Genomic DNA, 21,812 nt, shown 5'->3' on the forward strand with positions numbered 1-21,812 from the left:
TCTATCTATTCTCCAAGGAGGAATCAACTCCTTCATGTGTGATTGTAGACACAATTTTTGTGACGGTCTGACATCGTCGGAAACATGTTCTGTATGTTATTTCTTTACACTTTGCGTTTAATGGCAGTTGAAAACCGCTGCTAAATGCATATCTCGATTGAATATTATGAATCGTTGATGTTCGACAATCATTACTATCAATTTTTTTCTATCACATCTTTAGTTACATCTCTTTTATTTGTATCTCTCCTGATTTGTGTGGATTTGGGTGTGAATAGATTTTTTATTAATCCAAAGCAAGTTAGTGTGTTAGGGCTTCTTTAATCCTACATGGCAATTGGAGACTAAAATCTTTAGCGTTAAGTGTTTTTTTCTCTCTTAACTATAGTGAATTATTGGTATTGGTCCGTGAATGAAATTCTAAACGAAATTAATCCCTTGATCATGGAAAAAGTCAGGTATTAACCCTCTACTCATTTAGATGTTGATGTGCTCGTGTTAAGTTTTAAATGATGTGGATTTTCTATTTTTTTTAAATGTTCACGTGGAATACTTAGACCTAAAGAAAAAAAAATTAATTTTTCATCATACCCCATCATCTTCATCTTCACCATCTTCAACCCTTAAACACATAAATTTTTCCTCTTCTTCACCATTTTGCAACCCTTAAACCACAACCTTCTCAAAGTTAAATAAATAAAATTGAGTTCACATTATAATCGTTAGATTAGATTATTTAGCTCAGCTGACAAATGACAAATTTGTGTAATCTCCTTCACCTTTCTTGCCATCCAAACAGAATGAAAACAGTGTGTCCCACTTTAAAATCCATGATACCTATCTTTCCTCTTAAAACCACTAAGCAAAGAGTGAAAAAGTGGATGACGAAAAAGAAAAGAAACGTGTGTTCCAGAACAACCTGTAACTGTAACCATGGTAAAGCAAAGAAAAGGCTCAAACGAATAGAAAAAACCAAAAGTATTCAAATCACACAACCCAGCTCACATTTTAATTCCTTTCTTCTCTCACCACTGCTTCATCGTGAAGAAACCCAGACACACAGTGTCTTTGGTTCCGTGCTGTCCATGTCGTGTTCTTTTTTTGTGTTTTCTAACTTCTAACCAATCCAGCTAACAAGAACAACCCCATTTCAGGTTTCCTCTTCCAACACCCAAATCTCACTCCAACTTTGATTCTTTCCATCTTTTTCCCAACTGGGCATCTCTCAGATTCTCAAAACTTCAATGGCATCGTGTCCTGCGAATTCCATCACCTACAACGGCACCCTCTGTGCCTGCGCACCCGGGTTCGTTCTTGATGCGGTAGCAAGGAGGTGCACTCTCTTTGTTGCTAATTCCACCATCACCACTGATTCCGGCGTTGACTACTATGCCTTCAAGTTGCCGAAGACTCTGGCTGAGTTTGACACCATCAAGAAGTTCACGCAGTCGCAGGCTGTGTTCTTGGAGGCTACGCTTGTCATGCTCCTCTCTTGGCTTGTTTTCTGCTTGTTCCTTAGATTCATGAAGCTTGGTGATGGCCGCGGGTTGTGGTTCAACATTAGGTGGTGTATTAGTCGCTTGGATGTTTGCTTTGCCACCAGGCATTGGCTGGTTAGTTTTGTTAAGTTTAGTTTAGTTCCATTCTTGATTTGATGAATCATGATAGTTGTTCAACTTCACAAAAACAAAAACAAGATTTGAGATTCCATTACCTTATGCTTTTCATTCTTGATCATTGATGGTTGTTTTGGTCTCAATGATTTTACTTTATGGTTATAAATAGTCACTATGGGAACAATAAATAGAGAAAATTGAAGCCTTCACTTTGCCTAATTTGATTTAGTGCGTGTTTGGATTAGCGTTTGTCGCAATTGATTTTGGTAAAATTGATTATAGTAAAAATGATTTGTGTTTGAATACATTTATGAAAAAGTGATTTTTGTTGGGTAATGTTGTGAAAGTCAGTTGTAAAATCTCAGAATTGATTATGTTCAACTCAGAAGCTACTCTCTTTATCTTCTACCATAATTGATTTTAGGTCTGAAATCTATTCTCCAAAATGACTCTCAAACATCAATATTACCAAAGCATGTTTGCTAACAATTTGTTATGGTTAAAATTGCTTGTTTGCTAACAATTTGTTACCTTGACAAGATTGCTCGCAACTTTTCCTGAATCAGCATTACAGCATAGGCATGCTCTCGTAGTCATCTGATTGTTATATGTTGTTTTAGTGCCATAAGCGATTATGCTTTTCAAGCCATTCTACTCTCCAGATGGGCATAAAGCAATGTGCATATTGTTATTAACTTTAGTCGGTATGTTTGAAAAATGCTTTATTGGGTTCCAATTTTTTTTCCTTGTAGGATGATCAGAAAGTAGTTACCAAACGCAAAACTGAACTTGGAGGAGCTTTCTCCATAGCAAGTTGGATACTATTTATTGGTTTATTTGCTGCGTGAGTCTCTGATGCCTTATTTCATCATGTTGTCAGGATATCTTGGTGAAATCGATTATTTTTTTGACATTTTACCCCTCAATTTGTGTTTGCCACTTCTCTTCTTTTTAACTCAACCTTCCATCAGGTTGCTGTACCAGATCATATCAAAGAGATCAATTGAGGTGCATAATGTAAGAGCGACTAATGGACTCGAATTAACCTCATTTATCAATGACATGGAGTTCAATATAACCACTGTATCCAGTATGAGCTGTGCGAATCTACGTGATCTGGGTAATTTGGTTGTTGGGAATCCTGGCTTTATTGACGAAAGAGTTGTTTCGCTGTCAACTTTTGGAAACTATTCTTGTCACAACTCAAGCAAGGGACCAACCATAGCACTCAAGTGTCAAAACTGCAAGGCCATCCATGATCACATGTACATTTCATGGAAGTTTGTTGATCTCCCTAATAGTCCTGCCACCGCTGTTGGTTTCGAGTTCAACCTGACTTCAATGGATAATGCTAAGAAACACATGAGTTTTGTTAATGGAACACTAAAGAACGGAAGTGCTTTTGATGATGGGCTGGTTACATTCAGAGGGAGGGAAACAAATATAATGAAATTTAACTTGTTTCCTCGAATATATCGTAATCTACATGATCTGAAGCTCATACAGCCTTTATTTCACGAGTTCCTCCCAGGTTCAGTTTCTCGTGATACAAAACAACTTCAAGCATCTCTTGAAAATTCTGTTGATGGTCTAGTCAATACCACATTGTATATCAATTTCCTCTCTGATTATGTTGTGGAAGTTGAAAAGGAGAATATTTTGGGTCCTGGTATGTACCTTCGTCATCTTGTATATGCAAGCTAATATATTTTAAATTTAGTCAGTTCCTGACTTCCTTTCTCTTTGCAGTACTCGAATTCTGTTTTTCTCATGTTATGCTGTTGTTTTCTTCACCCTCACCTATTTGCTTCAATTCCTTATTCTGTCATATTTCTCATTTGTCTTCCTTCAGTCTTTGTTCGCTCCCTTACTAGATACTACAACATACTCCACCGTTAAGTTCAACCACCTAATTCTTCGTTCTCTAATTCCTTTATTTCTATAATTCAGTTTTTCAAAGTGATACAATAAGAAAAAGTCCTAGAATCTCCACCCTCCATATGTCAGGTCATAGGCGTGAGGGAAGACTGTTAAGGTCTCACATTGGCTCGAGATATGACCAAAGTAGAGATTATAAAGGTCTCGGTGATACTTAGCTTGTGAGATAACTTTTGGGGTAGAGTTTGGCCTATCCCGAAGCAAGATTTAATAAACTAATGCATTTTTAACCTAACAAACCCTATTTTAATCTGGTTTAGACCTAACCAAAATTAGAAGATTAGATAGACTAGATCATGTGGCAATAGTTATATGAGGTTAACTGATGGGGCTATGAGTTTTTGTTCTAGATGCTCTTTTATAGATATGGATTGTTCTTGACTCATCCCTAAAGCTAGCTCAAGAGGGGGGGGGGGGGGGGATTGGCCTAGTAATTATACGACATACTCTGACCATATACCCAAACAATATGGGATCGTAACAGATACAATATCGTATCTTCAGCTCCTTCTGCTTGAATATCCAATTCTACTTCTAACTATTGATATCTTCATTCTGTTCTGTTTTTGTGTGCAGTGAGCTTCCTTGCTGACCTTGGTGGCCTATACTGCATTAGCATAGGAATCTTTTTTTACCTGTTGGTACAGGTATTCTTCTTATTCCTTTCTCGTTATTTTTCAATTATGATTCCTAAAAAACTAAACTTTTTACCATATGATGGTTAAGTATGGATAGGGCTTGATCTTCTTATGCTATAAATCAAGGCAGTGACTCAGTCCTATATATTCAACTACATAACATCAGCATCAGAAGCTACCATACTCGGTTTGTGGTGCTGGTGCAACTTCTTAGGGAATGTGAGCAGCAGTTGATTTTAACAGATATTAGCGGTCAATTTTTTTAATGGATTGTTGTGTACAGATATTTGTGCCCACTTTTCTTCAGCTGTGGAATAGCATTTTGTAGTAGTTTACATTTTAGAATTCACATTATTAACAGATTGGGCACATTCTTTTATATTTTCTAACAATGCATTGTATGTATTTGATCATTATGAATTTTAATTGCTCATAGGCTAATCAAGTCATTGCCTCTTCATGCTTATTTTTCATATTTTCCTAACCTTCTATTATATTCTAGTGTGAGTACAGGATAAAGAAGCTCAGAAATGAAGATAGCATTTTGCGAGCAATTAGAAATCGGCGTAAAGCTCAAGATCATTGGGACAAAGTAATTTCTCTGTCAATTTCTTAAATGATCTTGTATATTTCACATTAATATCCTTTTGCTCAATATTAGGCTTCATAGTTGGGGTTATATAACTGATAATTCCACCTTTAATCAGTTGAGGAAATATGTAATGTACACCTATGGCTGCCCTACAATTGATGACAACAACAATGAATCTAGAAATGAATCTTGTTGTGGTGGGATTATGTTGCATTCCGTTCATGGTAGTGGTTCATCACGTAAGCGAAGGCAGCGAAGCAGAACAGGTTCTTTAAATTTGCACAAGAAACCCAGTGTACCTGCCAGCAAGGTAAACACTGTACACATCACATTCTTCAGTTTAGTTAAATTTCCAAGTTGAATGTTTTTTTTTTTTATAACTAAAAGTCCAAATTCTGGAATTGTTCTAGTCACTCAACCCCTATTCTATCTTTCCAGTTTCCTCTCTTTAAGCAGAGAATAGTGCAATTATGTCTATCTTTGGATTGAACAAAGCCTTTCATCTGTGCTGCATAGTAAATAATTTTTCAGGGGTCTATTTTTATCTTGCCATGTTTCCAGTTATCAAATGCTAAATACTAAATCATCTATATGATAAATGGTCTATATGCTGCACTTTCAGTTTTCCATAAGCCAATATAATCTTTTAATATTCAAGATGTTTGTTGGTTAATTTAACGATTTAAACCTGCCAAATTATTACATCTGGGCCTCTCAACTGGGCTGCCAAATTAATTAGTCAATAGTCTCTGTAACTAAATGCAGGCATCTAGATCAAAGATGAAGTCTTCTGTCCCTAAACGGTCTTATTCTTTATCCCACTAATAAAATTTTGATATTTGAAATAAAACTACCATGCAGGTTTGTAACTGCTCCACTCGTGCTTTTTTAATTCACATGACAGAATTTCACTGGTGGGACAGGAAATTCAGAGATTATTTGGGGACATTAAGTCTTTATCTTTCGATCAATTGGTTGCTTGAAGTTAGCACATTTTGTTGATACCTTGTAAATATTTAGTGATACTTCATTTTTTCTGTTTTTCCTTTTGTACGAGATTAGGACGTAATCCTTTCGCTTCCCTGTACTTGGTTAAGGCAAGATTTGAAACTAGGCGTTTGCACTTATGTCAAACCAAAGGACGTTAGTAGCTACTTGCTAAAGTTCTAAACTAGTTAATATATGTGATATAATATGAAGAATGTATGGTAAGTCCATGAGAGACAAGATTCCCATTGGGTTTTAATGAACCAGGATGGAAGGACCTTTAGAAGTTCACATGATTTTCTAAAATAAGTGCTGTTATTTATGGTTCAGCTTCATAGTTTTAAATTGTTTTCATCAATATCCAGTTGCCAAACCTGGTTCTTCACCTTTCATATCACATTTCGCTATGTATGTAGTATTATAGTGGCTAAGCTATGTAGTTATCATGATTGGCTTGTAGCTAGTTTTTCAAATAAAAAAGTACGGTTGATGCAGTGATGCGAAGCACTTTTTAATTTCCATCTTTCAATGTTTTGCCTTCCAGTCTTTGAGCTGCAAACCACTTGGGTCCACAAATGATCTGAAACCGCAGCATGAACAAATGGAAAAGCAGAAGAATGTTGGTCCACACAAAGATTTACCTCAATCTCAACATCAAGAGTCTTCTATTATTGATGATAACTTCATTCCTCCTCCACCTTCACTAGGTAGGATTTAATTTTGAGTTCATACCAGTTCACTAGTTGTTAGTGCATTTTTTATATGATATATTCACCAGCATACTTATTAGGTGACCTCGAAAGCAATCTCTCTTCTCATATGAAATTAGTTTTGTTGATTGTTACTTTGCTGAGTTTCAAAACGTGAAACTAAGATCTTAGATTATTTGTCTCACCATCATAAATGTCTCACATTTTGTCATGTTAAAAAGCTAATGCCTTTTGGTTTTGCTACTTGTTAGAAATATAATATAAATCATTCATGTGTATTACTCAAAAGCTTAAACTTTCGAAATAATTGGTTCATGGCATGGTATCAGAGCCTCTATGACCGAGTGGTATAACTATAGAGTATGATCCTTGTTTCTCCTATTATTTTAGTAAAAAAAGTTGAATTTCAGCACAAGCTATGTGGGCTTGTGCATCGTCCGCGCTTCGAGCCCAATGAGCTCTTGCATGAGAGGGCGTGTTAGAAATATAATATAAAGTCATTCATGTGTCATCAAGCTTTTGGGATAATTGGTTCATAGCACTACTCTTTTAAGATCAGGCGTAATGGGGTGAAGTCCCCAACTGTTGCTTCACTCAAACATAGCACACATATATACAAAACTAAGCTAAGTATTATATTTATATTTATATTTATACCTAACTTGGTATGTGCATGTTGTTTAGCTTGAGCTTAGTGGTTGACACTTTTAGTAACAGTTCATGGGTATAGATAATCTGCACAAGACAAATCCAGTTTTCCTGTTTTTATATTGAACATAAATGCCATAAATTATGTTTTTCAGTTTTGTTTACAAAAGGTTTATCTGCTCTGTAGCTGTTAGTTAGTCCATCTCCATCCTTTTTTTTTTTGAAGTTTGTTTCTACACTTTTTGACTAGTTATTTTAATGATTCAGCATAGCTCTTCGATTTTATAAGTTTTGTTAATTGTTTGTTAGTGCTTTTGCTACTTCTCACACATTTAACTTGTATATGGATGCAACACAGAATGCAAGAGTGGTTCTGAAATGGACATATCCGATATTCAGAAGAATCTAAAAAATTTGTATGAGTACAATGCCATGCTAAGGGAAAAATTGTTAGCTACACAGTCTCAACTCCGTTCTTCCTCATCCAAGCACACTTCTCAGGTAGAAAGCAATGGAACTTGAATGGGGTCCTTATCGGCACACACTGTGCAGAATTCATATTGCTCCATGATTATTACAAGCATGGATATAGTTCTACGATGGAAGTTGATTCTTTATTGAGAGCTCACCAAGGGGAACTAGTGATTGTAAATTGGACAAAACTTACCTACGGTCTAAACTCTACATACCGTTTGTGCTGTTGTCCAATGAAAAATTCAATCATCCACTTCTTCGACATTTTACTCATGTGATAACTTTACTCAACTTCTCATTTTTTAACCCACATGTCTTGTTGTAATTGGACAACAGCCAAAGCAATATCTACAGAACTGTATCTAAGTTTTGTGGTTGAAAAATCTATGCAAACGGGAGAATTTTGCTGCATGGACCTATTCAAACCATAGCCCTTCTTGCCAGGTATCCCTACATTCAAATCTGCTAAGTGTGGACAAAGTATGCTGATCCTAGTTTCATCTGGTATATTCTTTTATATTCCTGTGAAAGTGTTTTTCCATGTCCATATACTTGGCATGAAACATTGCAAAGCCAATGCTTTATTTTGTGTACAGGAATGATTTTGCAGGCATTCTTATTGTGAATCAATCAGTTAGTGAGATAAGACTTTTGTTGTTGTTGTTGTTGTTGTTGTATTATTGTGAATCAAGAGTTCTTCAAAATGTAACATGATTTTCACTTATTATTCTTTATCGACATTGTATATTGTGATACAGAATTTATTCATAGACATAGTAGTGCAGACAATGAACAGACACCCAACTTTTCTCTCTCTATCTCTCTCTTATCATATTCAATTATTCATTCTATAATCTATTATTTCTCTCTTTTCCTAGTGTTCATTGGATGTTTGTACTATGTGTAAGTGTACAAATTATTTTCCATTATGATATGATATGCTGAGTAACTTCTCTAAATTTTTACCAAAAGAGATACAATAATGCTATTTGTCTAGAAGGGTGATGCAACCAAGAGTAGCTTAACAGAATGTGCCCCTTGTTGGTTGGAACAATGGAACGGACAGACACAACTGTCAGTAGGGACCTCAAAATTACATAAGAGTGATAACAACTTTATTTTGATGTGGTAGACTTGGACAGGTACATTTTTTTGTATAGATTATCCAAGATATTCCTAATGTTTATTGAAATAAAAGGTATTCCTAATGTTCTCAACGTTAGATTCCCAATTGAGCATAACTTTTTCACCATGTGAAAACTGGACCGGTCAGTTGAACCGGTTGAATTGGGAGTCAACAAAGTGACCGGTCTATTTGAAGGAAAAACAGGTTGGTCTCAAAACTGGTGAAAAACAGTCAAGGTCCGGCTGAATCAGGTCAAATATGGTCACAATTGATGGTTTTGAACCGGTTTGAACATGTTATTTTTTATATTATAAAATTCCAAAAAAAATGTTAATTAAATTTAATAAAATATATATATATTATTTTATATATATATATATTATTTTCAAATAGAGATAGAATACGCACACCACATATAAATTATTATTATTATCTTATAAATATATATTATAATATTTTATGTCAGTTAAAAATTTAATTTGACTTTTTTTTTTTATGGAAAAAATTTAATTTGACTTAATTTTATTGACATTTGATATTAATAAATTATTTAATATTTAATAAATGATGATGAAAAATCGCAAACCTATGAGAGAGAGAGAGAGAGAGAGAGGAGTTGGTGTCATCTCCAGGTTCAACTTGACCGGAGGAAGCACTCATTTCTAACATAATTTTAAACAAACACCAATTCAGGGGAGACCAATAATAGGTGCTTGCTTGGGTGCCCAGAATTTCAGATGAGTGTATGGTACATTAGTGATATGGACCAATAATAACAGTACATTTAATATGGCATTAATAAGTTAATGTTGAGTGGATATCATTTACACTTTTTATGCCATGACCACAATACTTGTTATTTTACTAAATATGTCCCTATTTTTTGGGACCAATTTCAGATCTATTTTTTTACTAGCTATCACCCTTCACTTAAAATTTAAAAAAATTATTAGAAAATTGTAATTAAAAAAAATTCTCATCTTCCTCTTCCTCTTCCTCTTCCTCTTCCTCTTCCATCTTCATCTTCTTCCCCACAACTCAAACCAGAAATTCATGAATCACGTCATCATCTTCTTTTATCAGTTTCAAACACAGATCTAAGAAGATTGGCTCAACCTTTCGAGGCTCAACCGAGAATTGAGAGCCTGCAACGAGAGATCTAGAATCGAAGCGAGGAAGAAGAAGATGCCTCTACCGATGGGTTTCTGTATGCAGCGGCGGCAACGCAAGAGCATGGTGGCGGTGTTCTAGATCTGGTGTTTTATCAGGTGTGGAGGTTGAGTATGGTGCGGTGTGCTCCTGGTTCTGTAGGTAGTGACCATCTTCTCCTCCTCTCTCTCGCTAATCTGTGTACGAGCAATCAGCGCCATGACTTTTGCAATCATCTTCCTCCACAAAAACAACTCACTACCTTCACTTTCAGAAAGCCAAATCCGTTCCCTCTTCCCTCGGAAATCGGAAATCCAAAATCACAAACTCAGTTTCTAACGAGGACGAGATGACGCGAGCAGGGATGACGACGAAAGCCACCACTGTAAACCCCATCGTTTCTCTGGGTTCAATGGTGCGGATTCAAACAATGATATGATGGAGATGGCTCAGATCTAAGTTCCTCTAGTTCAGTGGTGTGTAATCAAACATGAAAAAATTTGATTTTTAATTAATGTTGTTCGTGAATCATCTAATTAATTGAATATGAATGTTAAAGGAGGAATTCAGTGGTGTAATCAAACATGGAAAGGTTTGATCTAATTGATTTGGGTTCCTCTGGTTGGTTCAGTGGTGTTAATGCCGATGGACTCTGTATCCTTTTAAGTTTTAACTTGAGATGCGGACTAAATTGAAAACAAATGTAACCTATGGGTTGGTTCATAATTTGAATAATCCTACTGGGTTAATATAAAATTTCAAGAGATCATAAATAATATTTACTAATATTTCCACATGTCATTTTTCCTATGGTACATGTCACTCCTGTATTTGATCCAAAAAATATTTGCTTGTACTAGAGGAATTGCCCCAATAATAGGCTAAACTTACAAAACAATAGGTCAGCAACTCAGCACTCACTCTCCAAGAAAGAAACAACACAACACGCAACGTTGTACCAAAAGGAGATAGAACAAAAACACAATGTTGTATAATACAAAACTCTAAAATAAAAAGCAGGGATATAAGAATACTCAGCACTCAACAACTAAGGTTCAAGGAAAAGGGAGAAGTACAACAAAAACACTATTGTTATATAATTCAAAACTCCGGAAAAAAAAAGTGGATAGAACGGTAGAATGTGAGGGTGTGAAAAGGTCTTACTTTTAGCTCCATAATGGAACAAGGGGTGAGGGTGACTCTTTGTTTCCTTCTCCGGTGAGCAGCAAGTAGTGAGATTTCAGCTGGTAACAGGTAAGAGACAATGTCATAACACAGAAGAGAAGACCTAGCCACCTAGGAGGAAGGATTGAGCACAAAAGAGCAACGACGACTACACAAGAAAACGTCGTTGCCAGCGAAGCAAATGTCGTCGCTTGCAGTGGTCAAGGGAGAAGCAGAGACAATGTCACACAGGGAGTAGGGAGGACCGGAGGAGACAAAAGTCAAAACATTGAAAGGGCTGCTAATGTATCGTGAAGTTGAAGCCTAAAGAATCTATTTGGGGTTTAAAACTTTTGAGGATTATGAATTTAAAGTATAATTTGGCTTTAAAAAAATTAAAATAGGTGTCCTGAAGGTGTCGATCGGCTCGGTGTCCGGCCATGTCTGAACCGAGAGACAAACAATTTTTTATTCGGACACGTGTTGAACAGGTGTCGGTGCGGACTCAGTGTGGCACCGGTGTCCGACACCCAGCGGTATCTGTGCTTCAGAGGTTCCTTTGAGCTTTACAAAAACTAGAAAATAAATTGACTGAACGTAGTTTGCAGTTGTAACTACTATAATATTGTAAATGAGATCTTCTAAACAATAGTTTCATCTGCTTTGTATTCAAATACCAGGATAATTGTGATGTGGTACTTGTAATAGATGTTTGTAGACACATGAATTAGACAATATATTTGGTCCATATATGAGTTTAGGGAGGATAATTAACATGGCAAGTCCTCAACCCTAACTCATTCCTTCCATCTGCTCTTGAGCAATGAGGCTTCAAGAGCACATTGCCTTCTCCAACAGTTCCTGCAATTCCCCGTTCTTATATGCCTCTGCAGCCAAAGAAAAAGTTAGAGGAGAGAAAGTGTTTTCTCAAGAAATCAAGGGATGGTAAGGTCTGACCTAATGTTAAAAAAGAAAAATTCTAATAACTGACTCCTGTCCTGTGCAATGAATAGTAATAGCATACAAGTGAAAGCTGGAGAATCTATTGAAACAGCAATCTTATGTTCTTTTCAACTATTATGAATCACGAAGGAAAGTGAGGTATGTATATATAACAAACATATATATAATAAACATGTAGTATTACTAAGTGCACATTGGCATTTTCTAAGCATCAATTTCGCAATAACTAATAAGCCTCTGTCACTGGCATGATAGAATCTTTATCATGTTATGCTTGAATTAGTCTGCTCAGCTTGGCATTTCTGACTTTTCATTTGAATCTAATCTATGGATATGACTCATTTCCCTCTTCACTTTAGGTTCAAGCTATTGAATTTTCAATATCCAAAGAATGAGAAGAAAGTTGTAGGTAATATATTCCTAGTACAATGTTTCCTAAGATGATAATTAACAGTAGCAACTTGGTTCTCATATTTCCTTGGACAAATGTAAAATGTAAAATTTAGCTTAGCTCTCCCCTTTAACTTCTCTATTTTGGCCCTCCTCTATTTACAAATACTAATTTACCATCCTTGTTGATCATGTTAAAATGATTCCATCAACAAATCAAACCAATTTATATTGTACATACATTCAATTTGGCCAAAAGCACATTCATTCAATGAAACAAGAGACATGGATTGACTAATACCACATTCAAATTGCATTGGAATGCGCTAACAGAAATACAAAGATTGATCAGGATCAGGCATCATTGTAACAAACAATGCAAAATTAAGCATCAAAAGTTAACCAAAAAACTGAGAGACATACCAACAGTGATATCACAACCACCAAAGAACTCCCCATCTATGTAGAGTTGAGGAAAAGTAGGCCAATTTGTATACTCCTTGAGTCCTTGGCGCAATATGTCATTTTCCAATATGTTTAACGTTTCAAAAGGCACATTCAGAGACTTCAATATCTGCACCACAGTGTTTGAGAATCCACACTGTGGAAAATCCTTGGTTCCCTTCATAAACAGAACCACTTTGTTTGAAGTCACAACTTTATCCAAGGTGGACTTCAATTCAGGAGTCAACGCTGAAAAACCAAGCAAAACAACCCAAGTTGCAATCTTTACACTTATATTCAAAAGAAAAAGAAAAACAGACATAAGGGTACACATTATTTTGATTGTATTGTATGAAATATCAATTGAATTGCAGCAAACCCTAAAAGGGGTTGGGGTGAATTGGGAAAATTGAAGTTTGTAATTTTCATATGGGCATTTCAAAGTTTGCAACTTTATCATGTTTGAATGAAAACCCATGAAAGGGAAAAGGGGAAACAGTACCAGAGGAACAGCGAATGGTGGTGGTGGAAGAGCGTTTGAATTGTCTGTGTTGGGAGTGAAAGACGAGGTTGTGGGTCAAAGGAAGAGGAGATCGAGGTCGGAGAGACAGTGATGACGAGGTTGTTGCTCCTGAGATGTGGGAGTGGAAGCATGATGTTGTTGGTGTTGTTCTAATTGGATGCAGCTGTAACTGGAACTGCAATGGCTTCACGCACCAAGACATGTTTGTACTGCTTCCAATTCCAGCCACACTTTCCTCCAATATCCTTCTTTCACTTGCTACAAGGTTTTCAAGTTTCAACTACCAACTCACTTTGTCGCTCACAAAGTATTATGGTTGATCGCTTCCTAATTATATAAATATATAATGAAGTTTTTTTGAAAGTAGAATATATAATGAAGTTAATTTTTTATGTATGGTTGGTGTCCAAATAGAGTTTAATTTGATGCAATGGTGTAAAGTTTTTTTACACCGTCAACCAATCAGATTTCAAGGATGTGACATGTCAATTAATGAAATTAAATGAAAAGAGAAATTTTCTCACAACCTTGAAATCTGATTGATTGACGGTGTAAAAAAAATTTACACCGTCAGTGCATCAAATTTTTTCTCGTCCAAATAATAGTTCAAGTGATAAGAATTATGAGACATGTAGGTTAGATGATAGAGGTTTAAGGATCAATCTCCTAAGGTCAATTTATCTTTTTGATGTAAAAAAAAATTATACAATCTTTCACGTCTATCATTAATTAATGTATTGAGTTAGTGTGGAAGATAATTATTTTCTAGTGGTTATCACAATTTTGAAATTACATAAGGTTTAATAGGGTTAAGCATCATATTAGTCCCTGTCTTTGAGTCGTCGTCTGATCTAGGTCCTTCGCCGAAAAAATTATTGTAAATAGTCCTCGTATTTGAATTTTTTTTGGAGTGAATCCTCCCCGGAGGCCGGAGCTCCGACGAGTGCTTAAATGACATGCTGACCGGGATTAAAATGCTTACGTGGATTATTAAAATAAATTAAAAACTAAAAATAAATTCCATCTCACATTAATGACCAAAATTGACCAAAATTAATTAACTAATCCTACGTTCAAAAAATTAATTAATCCTAATCTAATTAACAAACCCAAATTAACCCCAATTCTCAATTAAAGTAGGGTTCATCTTCTGCATCTCTGCTACCTCATGTCATTCTTCTTCCCAAAAAAATTCATCTCCCAGAAAATTTCTTCTCCAAGATTCAATCACGTTGCAGCTCTTTATGATGGTAAATTCTTTTTCTATTTGGAGGAGCATTGAAATCCAGGACCTTGAATGACTTGTATTCACTTGACAATTTGCAACCCCCACATCGTCATCTTCATCTCCCAGCGACTGCAACCCACAATCTCCATCCACCGTAACTCCATGAACCCATAATCTTTACCCACACCCATCGCAACCCCCATCACTCACGAAACCCATAACCCCCACCCACCGTAACCCAGAACTCGAACCCCCACCCACCATACCCATCGCCACTTTGGTGACCAGATAACACAAAAGAGAGGCAAAGGACCAACTTCTTTCTCCACAACCATCTCAAGCCCAGGGAAGGTAGCAGCAGATCTGAGAGATTATGGTTCTTAGGGGTTATGGGTGATGGATTTCCTAGATCTGGTTTGTGATTTTTGGTTTCCTTTCTCCATTTCTTCTTCCCCGTCTCCTTTTTAGTGATTCTGGACAATCTGGTTTTTTATAAGAATATGGGTTTAAAGAATGAGATGGGGTTGCAGTGCGTAAGGGTGATCTAAGTTTGATGTAGAATCTAGGAATTTTCTAGGAGGGCTTGAAATACTGTTGAAGAAAAAAAAGGATGATGAAAAGATAAAAATGATTATTCTGGTTTTGAGAATAATAAGAATAAGGTTCTCCCTAATATGCACCACTTTTAAAGTGATGTAATTTTACACCACTTTTAATGAATATGATAAGATGATGAAGAATGATGAAGGTTATTTTTTTTTTTTTTTGATTTACGCTGATTTGATGATGAAGGATGATGAGGCTTTGTATTTTTTTTTAATTAATTTTCTAATGTGTAATTTATTTTAATTTTTCCTTTCCAAAAAAAAAATTTTATTTTAATTTTTAATTTATTTTTATAATCTACGTAAGCATTTTAATCCCGGTCAGCATGCCATTTAAGCACTCGCCGGAGCTCCGGCCTCCGGCGAGGATTCGCTCCAAAAAAATTTCAAAGACGAGGACCATTTACAATAATTTTTTCGGCGAGGGACCTAGATCAGACGACGACTCTAAGACAGGGACTAATATGATGTTTAACCCGGTTTAATAAGAGTGAGAGGAAAAATCAAGATGGAATTTTCAATATGTGGTTTGTGTTTATCATTCCTTGTGTGCTATACAATCATGTGTCATCCTAAATCGTAATGTTGAGGATGATGGGTAGAAAGGAATGAAAGTAGGACTTGCTCAGTGAAAACCTTTTGACAAAGAAAAACAAAAACAGAAATATATTTTGTCTTAGATAATAAGTTGTTATGATGTCGATTAAGTGGGTTGACGTAGTGGTGATTCAGCACGTTGATCTTAAGTAAATGGTTGAATGTTCGATTCTCAACTCTTGTGAATGGTAAAAACTCAACCGCTTAATGCGCTAATCATAAAACGATTGATTAATCTCACAGCTACACTTGTGATGATCAGATGATTCATAAACTGTAATGAACTAATGATACATTAGTTAAGATAAAAGAATAAAAAACAGAACACTGCCAAATCCATGTATCTATCACACATGAAACAACAGCTATACATACACACGATGCTCATGAGTTAACATCATTCCAAATCTAATTTGGAACAACTTAATTCAGCACATAAATTGAATTCACTTGTAAATAACAAGATGAAACACAAGTTGGAAAGTATATTGCTGTTTTGATCAAGAGAAAGATCAATCAATTATGTAAATTGAATTCAGATATCCCACTTTGATATAAATTAACCTTCATATCTCAGCCAATTCAACATTTCATCTAACCAGCATGTTTAATACATACTTGAATATTATGCCAAACAGATACAATAAATCACGGGTCTACATAACATTATAGATGTTGGGTGTGTTTGGATAAACAACTTAATTAAGCACTTATGACAATAAGTGCTTATCTCATAAGCTAGTTTGAGAAATTCATTGGAATGAACAGAAAATAAGTTATAGATAAGCGTAAGTTCTTATTCATAAGTTATTCTGAACAACTTATGAAAGTAAGCTCAAAACATCTTATAGGTAGGTCATAAGCTATTTACATAAGTTCTCCCAAACACTTGCATATAAATGTTTATGCTATAAGATAAACTCAAATATGTTCTTCCAAATGGGACCATCATGGTAAAGTTGGTATTACCTTGTATGTCACAAATGAAAGTTCACAAGCAAATATCCACTGTTCTAAATAGCAGCTAGCTACATTTCTAAGAGCATGAACAGATTGATAACTACATGATAGTGTTTAGTGAAGTGAAAGCAGAACAAAGTACCAACAGTAAGATCCAAAAGATCATTTTTCATTTGTTTTTTGAACATTAGTTTTAGCTACTACAAGAAATAAGTAAACACATATTAGCAACTAGCTAGTGTTATGGTTTTAGTAATTTAGTTTCTTAGAATTTAGAGTTAGGTCTAACAGTACTCTAAAAGCAAACTTAGGGGTGAGGGTTGCTCTACCATTTACAAGCACTTATTTAACTATATCTTTAGTCAATGTTAGATTTCTCAACATAGTTTCATGAGCAAACAACATTTTCAACTGTGACCAAACCTTGCTATCTTAGCTTCTGCAATCACTCTCTCAAGTCTGCTAATTCTCTGTTCAAGTTCCATTACATTTTCTGATCCACAGATATGGCTTTCACCATGAGTCCCAAACAGGCTTACTCTGTCATTAGACTCATTGCTTACAATTTTGGGAGGAACATCAGCATCATTACAACTTGTGCTTGCTTTTGCTGCTACATGAGATCCAAGTTTTAATGACCTTGGACTTCTCTTCTTCCGCACAATATTTTTAGCAAAATCTTCATGATGCAAATGCAATGCTGATTGCTTCCTCCACCACCTTGCATAACGCGCGGTAACACCTGCCTTAAAAACCTTAGATGGAAAATACAAATTCTCATCAGATATGGGCCTGCAGTAGTTTTCCCAAGCAATAGCTTTAGTGCCATTGAACACAGGCACACAGCCAGGAACCCCTTGATCCATTCCAAACTGCATAGCAACTCGATGTGGGAAGTACTGCATTACAGACGAGTCAATTCCAACAAGCTCAGAAACTCTAACGCAAGTAACAAATAAGGCTAGCTCTTTATCCTCAAATATACTGGCATATCTAACATATGGACGCCAAAGAAAATCATCCTTATCCATAGCTGAGTCCAGTACCAGCCTCACATTGTCAATTTTCATGGCCTTAACCTTGTTCCACCTAAACAATACAGGGCCTCCATCATTGGTCAAATTGGGTTTTGGCTGCAAACTTTTGAATCTCTCCCATGCCCAAATTTGAACCAAGTAAAAGGGTGAGTAAAGACTCACCTCCAACTCCAACTTGTCATTTTTCTTCAAATCAACCATTGTTTCTTTCAGCAAACTCAAATCCTTGTAAATCCTAGCCAAAACTGCAGGTGCCAAAGCAATGGAGTTCCCTCCAGCAAGAAGAATAGCAATAGGGAAGAGAGACTTGTTCACCAAGCTTCTTTTGTGAGGAAAAACAAACATTGACAACCAAGTAGCAAGGAATGCTTCATGCTCAAGTTCACACCCACTACTATTGATGAAAGTGTCTATCCATGCTACTGTGGAAGGCTTACCATGTTCACATCTCCAATGTTCCTTTCTTGCAAGAATCAATCTTTCTTCCACCTCTTTCATTTCCTTGTTGTTCTCAAGTAAAGAAGAAGAAGTGGAAGCAGGGTGATCACCAAGGAGAGGGTAACCCCCTAAAACCATGACATCCTCCAACGTGATTGTGGCCTCACCCCAAGGGAACACAAAGGTGTTAGTCTTAGAACACCATTTCTCTGCCAACCCCAATGCCAAGTTTTGATTTTTCACAATGTAGCACTTGGTGCTCATGATTGCTTCAAAGATTCCAACTTTCTTCCACACAGATTCATACCTGGGACGAAGGGCATCCACCCAGGTAATCCATTTCTTATTTGTGTTGCGCCAGCCATTGAAATGCACTGTCAGTGGCCATTCCTTGGGTTCAAACTTGGGTGAGACAAAGGAGGAGAATGAGAGAGTTTCAGTTTCAGAAACAATGGAGGTAGCAATAGCAATGGGTTTCAGAAAATGGGCAGTTCTGAGAGTTGGTTCACTATCATCACCAGCAGCAGGTGAAACCATGAACTCTTCCCTCACCTCCATGATGGTATTGGTTCATTCATGTGAGCAAGGAGGAACTAAAGATGGTTATTTATGCTTTGTCTAGATAATCTAAGAGGAAGAAGAGCTAGAATTGGAATGGGAAACAAAGAGGAAAACAAGACATAGGAATTTGGGAAAGAAAGACAGAGAAGACGCGTAACAATGAAACATATGCAGAGATAGAGAAATTGAAAGTACACACACCATTCTTGTGTTTCGTATCAGGGATGCAACAACTCATTAAAAATTAATTAATTAATAAAAAGAGTTTAATGGATATGCACCGACATCCAATCAATGTTTGTCACGTAGGAGAGAGAGTTACATTTATTTTAAATTTTAATTAAAATAAAAACATATTTGCTTATTTGGCGGAATTCAATTGGATGTCAATGTAAAATAGTTTTACACTAACAGTGTATATCCATTAAATTCTAATAAAAATATGTACTACTATATTTTTGAAAAATATGCATAAAAATATTAATAAATATTTTTGTCCATAATAATATGTCCAAGATTTTCATATTAAGTCTTCAAGAGAGTGCGGCTCCTAGAAATTAAATATTTAATATAGGGGTTCAAAGTTCAAACAATCACTTTTTATCATTGCGATCGGCATCCATTGAGTCCTTAATTTTTTTAGTTTTTTTAATTACAGGAGGAAGATTAAAGACAACAAGAAAAACGGGTAAATGGTCACATTGGTCCCTAGATGTTCGCACCGACTTCAGAATCGTCCCTGGATGAATTTTATTAGGCTCGCGGTCCCCAGATGTGGCAAAAAATAGTCATATTAGTCCCTGACGTTAAAATCCCCTAACGTCCGTTAACCCAATTAATAAAAGTCAACATTATCTTTCTAATTTTCTTTCACTTTGGTCCCTTTCTTCTTTCTTCCACCCTCTTCATCCCCTCCTTCCATCATTTTCACCAAAACCCACCCCCCATCATGCTTCAGAAACCCACAGAAACCCAGAACGTAAACCCACAATCTTCACCTCCTTCATCTTCATCTTGTTCATCTTCACTTTATTCATCTTCATTCCCTTCTTCCATCATCTTCACCAAAAACTCCTCTCCTTCTTCATCAACCCATTCCCCTTTTTTTTTCTTTTTTTTCATATCATCATCATCAACACTCTTCTTCTCCTTCTTCAACCAACCATGCCCAAACCTTCTCTCCCAGATTTAACACAAACCCAACTCAGATTTAACACCAAATCAACCCCCTTCACCACCAATCTGAAGCTTTTCTCACCAAACACTGAAAACCATGGTTAGTTTCCTTAACCCAACCCCACCCATCTGGTTAAAGCAAGAACAAGAACGTTCTCAGAAGTCAGAACACAACACAATCCAGAAACTCAAGAAAAAAAACCAGAGCAAGATAAAACGAGTTGCAACCCATCCGAATCGACTCGGACGCGTTGCTAAATCGCTCTCTGACTCGTTCTTCTCCTCACACGATTTTCTCTTATTTCATCGATTTAGGGGTTTTTTTGTTTTCTCTCTCAATTGAATCGGTGTTCGTGGATGTTGTTGTTTCCTCAATCACGTTCAACAGATCTAGCTTCCATTGCAGCGAGTTCGAATTTCGAAGGTTGAGCTAGGTCGACGCTGTTCAATCTTGATGGGGGTGGGTTTTGGTGAAAATGATGGAAGGAGGGGGTGAAGAGGGTGGAAGAAAGAAGAAAGGGACCAAAGTGAAAGAAAATTAGAAAGATAATGTTGACTTTTATTAATTGGGTTAACGGACGTTAGGGGATTTTAACGTCAGGGACTAATATGACTATTTTTTGCCACATCTGGGGACCGCGAGCCTAATAAAATTCATCCAGGGACGATTCTGAAGTCGGTGCGAACATCCAGGGACCAATGTGACCATTTACCCCAAGAAAAACTAATCACGAGCATCTAAATACAGAGTTTCCACTAAGAAAGATGGAGGTTGCCCCCAAACCCTTCGCACTGACCCCTCCCATGAGGCCTTCCTTGCGAGACAATAGTTGCATTGTTATAATAATTATAATAATATATTATAAAAAAATAATGGATTATTATTACAACTTTAAGTGTGTACAACTTTATACTTTAATATTATTCCAAAACAATGTTTGATCGTACCTCTTAACAATAGCAACACTTTTTGACACCACATTTTATGACGGTTTTTTACCTCCACATAGTGAAAAGTAGAAGGAAAAAAAAATACTACATTTCACTTTGTGACGGACCAAAAAGTGTAGCCACTGATTTACTAACATTTTCCTTAAAAAAAACACTAAACATTTTCGATTTCAAAATTAGTAAAATAAATTTTATTAATTAATTATTTTTAGGATATTTCATTTAATTATTTTAAAAATATATTTACATTACTTAGAAGAGTGCTAGTAAAACACTCTTTAACCTACTTTCTATGACTTGTCTATTTTTTAAAATATCAACACACTTAACTAGTAAATTGATCACTTTTGCAAAACACAAAGTGTCATTCTTTGTAAAAAGTAAGTCAATCATAATAAGTGAATTGAGGTGTGTGTTCAAAATGAATCAGGATGCTAAACTTACTCAACTCACACTCGAGATACTAGTTAATCATAATGAGTGTAAAAAAAAAGAATAATCCTTCATTTTAAGTCTTTATTATTTGACATGTTTTGATGAGGATTTTGTCTCATTTGTCAAGGCATATCAGATCAAAGATGGATAACCATTAATGTTGATGATACACCCATAGTGCAAAATAGGTTGGGTGAATTTCTATTCCTCACTTCTTTAGATTTATATTATTGGTTGGGATACTCTCAGTGCAAAAAAAGAAAAGTAACATTTTCAATTGCAAATTGCAAAATGGCATTTCATGGTGTTATGTCTGTTTTATCTCTTTCATCAATTGAAACATAGGAGAAGCTTATTTAACTTTCTTACAATATAAACATCTGAACAAAATGTTTGGTTAAGCTAATGAAATAACTTATAATCTATCTATAAGTTACTTCGAGTTTATTTCAATACATTTCT

The 21,812-nt window shown here is 35.8% G+C and overlaps 3 protein-coding genes across 4 annotated transcripts; 1 reads left to right on the plus strand and 2 right to left on the minus strand.

The window, feature by feature from the left end:
* The first annotated feature begins 877 nt into the window (after positions 1-877).
* On the plus strand, positions 878-8,457 carry LOC130728322 (uncharacterized). 2 transcript variants are annotated; one of them, XR_009015645.1, is made up of 9 exons: positions 878-1,613; positions 2,369-2,460; positions 2,588-3,285; positions 4,131-4,201; positions 4,695-4,784; positions 4,900-5,094; positions 6,316-6,478; positions 7,488-8,107; positions 8,200-8,457. XR_009015645.1 is itself a non-coding variant. In XM_057579761.1 (8 exons), the coding sequence occupies exons 1-8, from the start codon at positions 1,245-1,247 to the stop codon at positions 7,649-7,651; spliced, it is 1,842 nt and encodes a 613-aa protein (XP_057435744.1). In that variant the 5' UTR covers positions 878-1,244; the 3' UTR covers positions 7,652-8,457. The 2 variants fall into 2 exon arrangements, 1 of the variants encoding a protein (XP_057435744.1); XM_057579761.1 differs by having other exon boundaries at positions 7,488-8,457.
* Positions 8,458-11,681: 3,224 nt separating this feature from the next.
* LOC130728323 (monothiol glutaredoxin-S14, chloroplastic) lies at positions 11,682-13,682 on the minus strand. The gene is made up of 3 exons (XM_057579763.1): positions 13,342-13,682; positions 12,819-13,088; positions 11,682-11,929 (listed from the first exon to the last, which is right to left on the minus strand). Exons 1-3 carry the CDS (start codon positions 13,562-13,564, stop codon positions 11,874-11,876), a joined length of 549 nt encoding a protein of 182 aa, XP_057435746.1. The 5' UTR covers positions 13,565-13,682; the 3' UTR covers positions 11,682-11,873.
* A 3,477-nt stretch (positions 13,683-17,159) lies between these two features.
* LOC130714643 (uncharacterized) lies at positions 17,160-18,785 on the minus strand. The gene has a single exon (XM_057564567.1). It carries the CDS (start codon positions 18,783-18,785, stop codon positions 17,160-17,162), a length of 1,626 nt encoding a protein of 541 aa, XP_057420550.1.
* Between the last annotated feature and the right edge of the window lie 3,027 nt (positions 18,786-21,812).

This window comes from Lotus japonicus, chromosome 1, assembly GCF_012489685.1.
Source record: "Lotus japonicus ecotype B-129 chromosome 1, LjGifu_v1.2".
Taxonomy (NCBI): Eukaryota; Viridiplantae; Streptophyta; class Magnoliopsida; order Fabales; family Fabaceae; genus Lotus; species Lotus japonicus.